Source organism: Drosophila guanche, unplaced genomic scaffold, assembly GCF_900245975.1.
Source record: "Drosophila guanche unplaced genomic scaffold, DGUA_6, whole genome shotgun sequence".
Classification (NCBI taxonomy): domain Eukaryota; kingdom Metazoa; phylum Arthropoda; class Insecta; order Diptera; family Drosophilidae; genus Drosophila; species Drosophila guanche.
Genome location: NW_022995744.1, coordinates 12,002,230 through 12,010,981, shown reverse-complemented (window position 1 = coordinate 12,010,981; position 8,752 = coordinate 12,002,230). Strand labels below are relative to the sequence as shown.

The 8,752-nt window shown below is 43.4% G+C and overlaps 1 protein-coding gene across 1 annotated transcript; it reads right to left on the bottom strand.

The window, feature by feature from the left end:
* Positions 1-2,339: 2,339 nt before the first annotated feature.
* On the bottom strand, positions 2,340-7,317 carry LOC117579301. Its single transcript, XM_034265109.1, has 3 exons — positions 6,958-7,317; positions 3,760-4,228; positions 2,340-3,089 (listed from the first exon to the last, which is right to left on the bottom strand). Exons 1-3 carry the CDS (start codon positions 6,958-6,960, stop codon positions 2,524-2,526), a joined length of 1,038 nt encoding a protein of 345 aa, XP_034121000.1. The 5' UTR covers positions 6,961-7,317; the 3' UTR covers positions 2,340-2,523.
* Between the last annotated feature and the right edge of the window lie 1,435 nt (positions 7,318-8,752).

The window sequence follows — 8,752 nt, the reverse complement described above, 5'->3', positions numbered from 1 at the left end:
AGATGCTGCTACTGTGTGTGCTGTCGTTGGTTGCACTTGGCCTCATGATTTGTCGTTGAGAAAAATCCATTGAATTGGAAAGAAAGAAAGAAACTAAAAAACCTTTGAAGTATTTCAATAATCGCAATGGCCAGTGCATTGGCTGACCGTTAGAAAGCAGACAAACAGTGAAATTCATTTACAACATTGATTTTTGGATTTGTATTTTTATTTACTATTTCCATTTATTTCTATTTATTTCTCCTCTCTTTAGTTTTGTTTTACTTTTGGCCTTAACGTCTTTTACGTACCTTCGTATGCGTGATGTTTTTTTTTGGTTTTTGGCACGGCTACTAATTAATTGAAACGCTCCACTTTGGACGAACGCCGACAAAGAAGACATCAGAGAGCAGAGCGACATCGGACACACGGTGCTCCACCACTCACCATTCACTCAGCTGCCTGCCCACACTTATGATGGCTGACGGCTAATGGTTGCTGCTGCTTGGCTGCTGTCAAGCCAGTTCAGGTCCAAATCCCGTGTATCCACCCATAAATCACTCAACGAGCAAGATTCCATAATGCCAACCCTGTTCCACCACAAGCAGCGAGGAGGAGGAGTAGGAGGAGTCGCTTCGATTTGTACCAGAGACAAAAAAGCAGCAAAACGTCCATTACATGCTCGGCCGCCTGTCCGAACGCCTCTAATTGCCACAGATAAATATTTATCGATCGCCACGCCATCGCCATCGCCATCGCCAGCGACTTAACTCAATCTTGTTAATTTGTTGCACTTGCCGGATAAGTTTTATTCATTGTTGTTTAATTGCTACTGGTGCTGACACTTTCTAGAGGATAATTCCCCCAACGCCACCACCCCTGGGTAGCAATTGATTTTTGTATGTTTTTGTGTTAAAATTTAAAAGACTTGGGAAACGAACCAAAAGATAGTGAAAATGCCAAAGGACTTAGGAAACGAACTTCAAAATGCCAAAGGACTTAAGAAACGAACAATGAAATTTGAAAAGACTTGGGAAACGAACTATGCCTACGCTTAAGACATGCTTCAAGGCCTGGATAATGCCTATCTCCGGTAAATCAGCTGTGCCTCGCCCTGATCGGCACGGGCCTGATTTGTTATTGTGACCATCATAGTTCCAAAAACAGCCAAAAAACCTTGAGACGCCACCCATTTCCAACCCACTGGCGCCGTCAGTATTGCGGCTATCTTTGGAACTCGTTAAATAGTTCGCTGCCATGAATAAGGCGGCAGAAAATTGAAGCTGATGTAGTTTCATGGCGTCAAGCTTCTGTCAGATGAAATGTTAAATGTCTAATGTTAAGCGTACATGGCTGGAACTTTTTTAATTTTTTAAGGTAATGCAACTAGCGTACTCTTTTTATACGCGGTACTCGAAGAGTAAATAGGGTATATTTATTATTAATATTAGGCACTCGCATAGAAGAAGGATTTATTTAGCAGATACAATAATTTTTCATTTAAAATTCTGCCTCAACAATCTTTCTTAAATTATTCCTCTAATTGATTTTTATATAATTAGTAGACAAAATATTCTTCTATAAAACTCTTCTATCTTCGCTAGGCTCCGAAGCACTCCCTTTTCAAACGCCCACCATGCATCAGTGACATTTTTTTTTGTATTACCTTTACCTGTCCACACTCTCTGTGAAGAAGCCCCCAAAAATTTACTGTCCCACCGCTAAGCCAACCATCAATCAACAGCCAACTCGTTTGAGAGATCTCAATCAACTAAACGATTGTCAAAGAGGGTAAAGCTAAGGCGATTACTCAAATTTGTTGCCCTTATTTAGTCACTCAATCTTTCATCTTTCACTCTACACAAATATTTGAATGAAATTGAAAACTTGACGAAGTAAAGTTGCTAATAAATGGATAAACCTCGATGATTGAGTCTATAATTATTGAACAAAATTTGATGTGTTTTGCTTCCACTTTGGGCCTCTCTTTTGGTGTTGTGTTTGGCGATTGTCTGGGGATCAGCCGGCTTCGAGCTACCGTTGAACAATGTCAAGTCATGACTCGGCTCGGCGCGAACTACCATTTCAATGTTTGCGATAATGTTGATGATTAGACGGCAAAAAGGCAAAGCTGCAGCACACGCCCCTATGGAAGCCGAAAGAAATCTCCTCGGTGGCACACACGTCAAATGCCCAATTAATCAAAGACCCAAAAAAGAGCCGAAACGACCGTAGCTGAAAAGACTTTCTTCTTCGACGCTGTCTGGTGGGGCAAACATCAATCACAAACTTCTGAGACGCCAGGGGTTGTCTTTCTTTGGTAATTGTTTCAGCTACTCCAAAAGCAAAGATCGCCCACATTTTGTTGTATATTTTATGCTATTTATTTAAGGCTACTTTGGGGGGCAAATAATTTAATTACAAATTAGTTTTAGGTGTACGTAAAGCTGCGTCCTCTCGTAAAGTCCGCTGACTAAAAGTGTGTGGTGTGTGCGTTCTTAGCGGTGGTCGTCGGCTGATCCCCAAGAGGGGCAGGCGCAGCTCTCAGAGGATCAAATGTCTCGCCCGATACTTGGTCGGCAGCAGGGCCATGGGATCTGTCTCCTTTGGCATCGCGTCAGGAGTCGCAACTGCGGGCTGCTGGCTCTCCCCTGCAAACTGTCCCGTTGGGGCATATCCTCCATAGGGATCCGAGCGACTGGCCCAGCCACCCTGCGTCTCATAGTTGTAGCCCTGGCTGGCGAGCTGTGCCTGCGTCTGGGCATTGCCATGGATGTGCAGATGAATCTCCTTGCTGGGCGGATGTCCATGTGGTCCACCGGGTCCACTTACACCAGTGCCTCCCCACGACTCCTTGGCATGTGGATTCCAGCCAGGATAGTTGAAAGTAGGCGCCGCGTGCTCATACTGGCCAAAGAGTGTCGATTTCAGCGTTATAAACTTGCCCAAAATGGCCACGGCATTCATCAGAACCAAAACCTTCAGCAGGAAGAGCGACTTCATGCCAATGGCCACCAAAAAGGCAACCATGGCGGACAGTACACCAAACTTAAAGATGATGGGTATCAGGGCCATTTGCAGGCGTCGAATCTTGCCAAATGTACGACCCTCTGAAAGAGAAAATTATAATTCAAACATTAATTCTGGTGAGGAATTTGCGTAGGTCAAAGAAATGGCATTCCAGTTGGGGGTTTTAGCTGCCATTATTAATGTAATTTCATCAATAAACAGAGCTGAACGCCTCGGACTATGCGAAAGTACACTAAAAAAACCATTCGGAAAAACAATAAAAACAAAAAATAAACCTACAACTCGCAAAAAAAGTGAGGCTCAAATATTTTCTCATGATTTTAAAGATGAGCGCGACTCGTATTTTTTTTTGTCTTATTTATTTAATAAATAAGTTGATGCGGAAAGTGAAATTGCAAAGGCTCCAGAGACAGAGCAGACTTGTAGCACAGCGCTGTGTTTTTTTTGTTAACACCTTTTAGCGCCTCTTGGCCGCTTTGTTGTTGTTTATCTCTGTTATTGCTTATCCGCTTTTTGGCCCTCGCTCGAGTCAGGTTTCATTGAAAACGAAAGTGAGTCAAGGGGCTGGGCACAGCAGGGAGAGCTGGGAAATGGGTCTTGATTGGAAGAGGCCGCTAATCATTTGAGAGTCAGATGTAATCAGCTTTGAAATGGCAGCCAAAGTCGAGCAAATGCCACTCAAGCTGATTACAAATAGTTCCACTAATTGTTTGTAAATGTTTTTTGGTATAGGAAGCGGCAGAGACTCACCCACGGCCGAGGTTTCAGCGTCCGCTGACGGCTTCTTCTCATCGTCGTCATCTCCGAACAGGCTTTCACCCAGATCGCTGCGCAGCCAGCTCCACAGTGTGCGCACCATGCCCCAGACACTGAGATCTGTGGGATTTGTGGTCGCCTGAACGGCAGTGGGGTTCTTGCTGCCGCTGCTTGTTGCAACAGCTGTTGCTGCTGCTGCATCTTTGTCTGCCTCCTCATCATCATCCTCCTCGTTGTCGTTCTCGTCGTCGTCGTCGTCGTCGTCTTTGTCGCTTTCCGCCTCATCAGTTTCTTCCTCCTCGCTGGCTGCTGGGGCTGCACCAGCTGCCTCCACTTTGTCTCCCGTCGCGGTGGGTTTTTCGACCTTTTTTGTTATCTTGGCGCTAAAAGCGCTGCTCAGGCAGCAGAGGGCCAGCAGCAGCATCAACATTGAGTGCCTCGCACTTGAACTCTTTGTGAGAAACTGAAAGTGGAACCAGAGAGAGAGAGAAGAAGACAGAGAAATTATATCAGTACGCTCGAGTGTGTGTCTCTCATTGTCATAGGAATGACAGCGAAAAAGAGACGCTTAAAAGCCATTTCATCATTTCCAGTTTGGATTCAGGTTCGGGCTTTGGGCTCTTGGGCTCTTGGGGAGGTGCGGAAATTGCGTAAACAAAAGACTTGGGAAACGAACCTGTTTCTGGCCCTGTTAAACGCATTTTAGAATCCACTTTAAACGGAAACCCAAAAATGCGAGTACAAGCAAACCGACTCGTAAAACCTTTTATGACCCCAACTCGAACTTTGGGTGCGAAAGCATTTCCCATTTTGAACTGTTGCATAATGAAATTTACAAATATTTCTTCTTTGGCCGGTGCCGACCCGCTGTCACTGTCGCTGTCGCTGGCAATTTAGATGTAAATTAAAAGTTGCTAAAAAAATATTTACATAAATGTGATTTGATTTATATTTGACGCATTTAGCGGATACAACTAAAGTGAAACTTAAGCCGGATTTAAGCAGGATAGAAATCCTGCTTGAAAAAGAAAATTACAGTCTAAAATTCTTGCAGAAAAAACTTTCAAGGAAGCTCTTTAAAGAAACTTTTAAATAAATACTATAGAAAACCGATTAAATCTAACCCGTTACCCACTCCACTGTCAAATCCATTAAAACTACAAATTTCTAAAACATTTAACGTTCACACACACCACAAAATTGTAAACTCTTAGCATTGGCCAAACCTTTACTTTTGGTAAAGTGAAATTTAAATATGACCTAGCCCGAATTTGTTTCCCAGAATGTTTACAACAAAAAACTGAAAGTCATTGGATTGTTAGAGCTTTCCATTTCCAATTCACCTGCAGAACCAAAAAACACACAAATATAATTGTGGTAACCAATTTGGGGGAACACAACTGGGCAAAAGATATTCGCCCAAAAGCCCTAACAAAAGAGTAAGCAAATAAAGTGGATCTAACGGTTGGCTTCGTTCCCTAAAAACATATATCATCGTTTCGTTGGAGATGTTTTAATTAACGAAAAGAATTTGCATGCCAAAAACTGCTGTGAAACGGTGAAGCTGAGCCCAGAGAATGCCTCCGCTTCGATATAATTTGTGTTCGCTTTTGCATTATCTAATAAAAATAACTTCATTTTTGGTGCCCCATTGTGTGGCCTCTTAGTCAAATATTCGCCTCATTCGCCAGTTAGTAGGCCAAAACGCTTTTGTGCTCAATTTGTGGTGGCTGAAAACTGTAAATGGAAATCTATTTTGGCATGGCCTTGATTCAGTTCAAAGCAATGCGATGCACAAAAATTAATTAAAGTTTCGATGAGGCGACTGCAACTGCGGGGAAAACAAAGAAAGAAAGTCTTTCACTTCTCGTGTTGACGCAACAGTCAGATAGAAATGCATTTATAAAAAATGTGTGACTGATCGACATTTACATAATTTCCCATTTCTGTTTGAAAGACTGAACGCAGTTTTTTCAGCTTAGTTTCACTTCTGATTTGTTTCAAAACACACGAACGCCCATCCCATTCCAGTTAATTAGCATCTTCTGATGTCTGTTTCGTCATCGGTGTGGAGAGTATTATCGAATCTGAGTCAGGTCTTGGGTGAAATTTCATTCGATTTAAGCTTCGCCTCGTTATATGTAAATAAAATCAAGGCTTGGGCTGCCACAAATATTTGCACTTGCTGCTGGGCCAAGATTTCACTGCAAATTCCAGGAAATTGGCGGCGCTAAAACGTTGCTGATTGTTATTATTGTTGCTAAATGGAAGGAAGGGCTCAGCAGCAGAGAGGCAAACATCCATCATTGGAAAATCTCCACAATAATTTCAAACAAATTATCCTCAAACACCCATTTATCGTATTAATTCCACTAATTTGCCAATAATTTGCCTGTCTGGGCACCCCAAATTGAACCAAATTACACCTAAAAGCTATAAACATTATATCGCACACAGCTCAAAATACTTTGTTTATTTTAGCCTAATTTAGGCCAATAAAATATTTATGGCTTTATGGTTTAATGGCAAATGAAATGAATTAGCATGTAGGCCTACAATAAATTCCTTAGACTTTCTTTTCCCCATGGGTGTATCCTACATTATTTACCAGATTTTATTAGCCAGATATAATTATGAATGTATATGCTAATCAAATCGTAAAAACAAAAACACGCAGCACAGTTTATCTTAGATAATTATGAATCTGCGGCACGACTTTCTATGTTTATGACACTTTTGCAGCCTTTATGCAATTGAGTGGCACGTGGTTGAGGCCAGGCCACAGTTTTTAATACTTGGCCATTATCTAATGTCCATATAAAATGTCGCAGTTCATGACACGGGCCATGTGGCTCCAAATAAATGGCAGATGGCGCACACAAATTTGAACAACAATTGAAAACTGGCCGCGAAATGAAAAACACGCCTCAAAAGAAAGTTTTGGCCAACATACACAAAAAACAAGTACACACAACACAAAAACAGTCGAAGATTGTGGCCAAGAATTTGTCATTTGGCATTTGTCACACAAGCTCTTGGCCTGCATTTGGGCCTTTTGTGTGTTGGCTCCTTTTCGGCTGGGGATTGGGGTAAAGCGAACACTGAACTCGTGCCTGGCATGCCAATGCCTGACGGTTGTGTGTGTGTGTGTGTGTGTGTGTTTGAGGGGGATTCCCCCCTTTTTTGACTTACCATTTTTGTTAATGATGGCTCAGACTTTGTGATCTGTGGCCAATTAGTGCCTGGCTCTCGAACAGGTGGCTGGTAACGCGTTATCCTTAATTATATCTGCTACAATTGGCACTTTGGCGCCGGGCAATGAACCACTTTCACGCCAATCTGCTGGCAGACACGCAACGTGTTGTCCAAAAATTAAACACACGAAACTATAGGCCAGTACAAACAGTTGCTTGGCCAAGGAGTGCTCTGTATTTGGCCAAGATTAAGACGCTGATTGAATCCGTATCGAGAGAGAGAGATGTGGTTGGCTAGAGAGAGGCGACTGCAAAGCTTGAGATGTAACCGCTGACTGCCACTTGGCGCTGGCCCCAGCCAACAGGTAAGGTCCGCGCGTCTGCGTCTGCGTCTCGGCTCATGGCTCTCCGTCTCTGGACGGGTCTCCGTCTCTGTTTTGGCCAGCGCTTCTTCGGCTTGTTTGCGTTGGCCCGCACGCTCTCCCAGAGCCAGTTGGCGACAGAGGTAGAGACAGAGAGGCGCTTGCGCTCTTCCAGTTTCGTTTTCAACACTTTCTTCACAATTTCCCCTAAACGGCAGCAGCAGCAGCAGCAGCAGAAGATCAACCAACATCGAGTCGGTCCGGTTACCACCAAAAAAAAACCAAAAACTGCAAAGTCAATGTCGCTCCGTGTCCACATCTCTCTGTCTATCTTGCTCTCTTCCTGTATCAGTATATCCATTCCATCTCTTTTGGTGCTTTTTTATTGCTTTTGTATTACGAATTGTCGTGCAATGGCACAGAGCATAAACGAACGTGACAAAACGCACAACTGACGTCACAAATTGACCGAGAGTACTCTCGCACGAGTCTCAGTTGCAGTGGGAGCCAAACCCAGACCCACCACCCAGTCCCAGTGCCCTGCAATGCTGCTCTCATTTACGCTTCCTCTCTCTCTCTTTCTCGCTGCTCCACTGCTGCGGCGTCGCTGCTGTTGAGTCGCTGCTGTCGCCTTATCTCTTCCACAGATCTTCCACTGCTGTTCGTCAGCTCCTTTGCATCTGCTTTTAAGCTCTGAGGAAATGAAGCTGCGCGCTGCAGTTTGCAGTTTTTATGACTGTTTGCATTTTGTGTCTGGAAAAATAACAGTTCTGTTACCCTGTGATTTTCATTTATGTTATTTGTATGCACATCTGGTCTTCACATCTGCTGGGGTATTTAGAGATTATAACACTTAGCCTCTCCAAAGCAAGGCTGCCTTCAAGCCTATTTGTTATTTTCAGCAAAAATAAATAATATTTTGGAAGCCATAAAAGTCACAAAAAGAGCATTTAGAGGTCTATGAAAATAAATCTCCTTGGGCTTTCTCATTTTCTCGTGCCAAAAGGCTGCAGTGTGCATGGGCTAAAGTGATGGCAAACATTTTTGCCGGCTCCGTTTTACACGATCTCCGTCGCTCTCAGGCTGTCTGGCTGCCTCTGCGGCTTTCGTGATTGTCTTGACCCATTTCCCCACTACGCAGGTTTCTCACTCTCTCTCTCTGTCTCCCTTTCTTTATCGCCCATAGCCACGCTTTTACGCATGCCGAACTCCCGGGGGGAGCATTCATTCGATCCATTCACATTCACTGAAGATCATCTCTCTCCCGTTTCGTTTCCCTTCTTGTGCCTCCAGTGATTTGCATGATAAGGCACGCAGAGCATTTCCATAATAGCCTAGAACTTTTAGAACTTTAATACCCTTTTCTGATCAGATGCAAATGGTTTGATTTGTGGCTTATAATTGTCACAGTTCCCTGAGGAAGTTACAGTT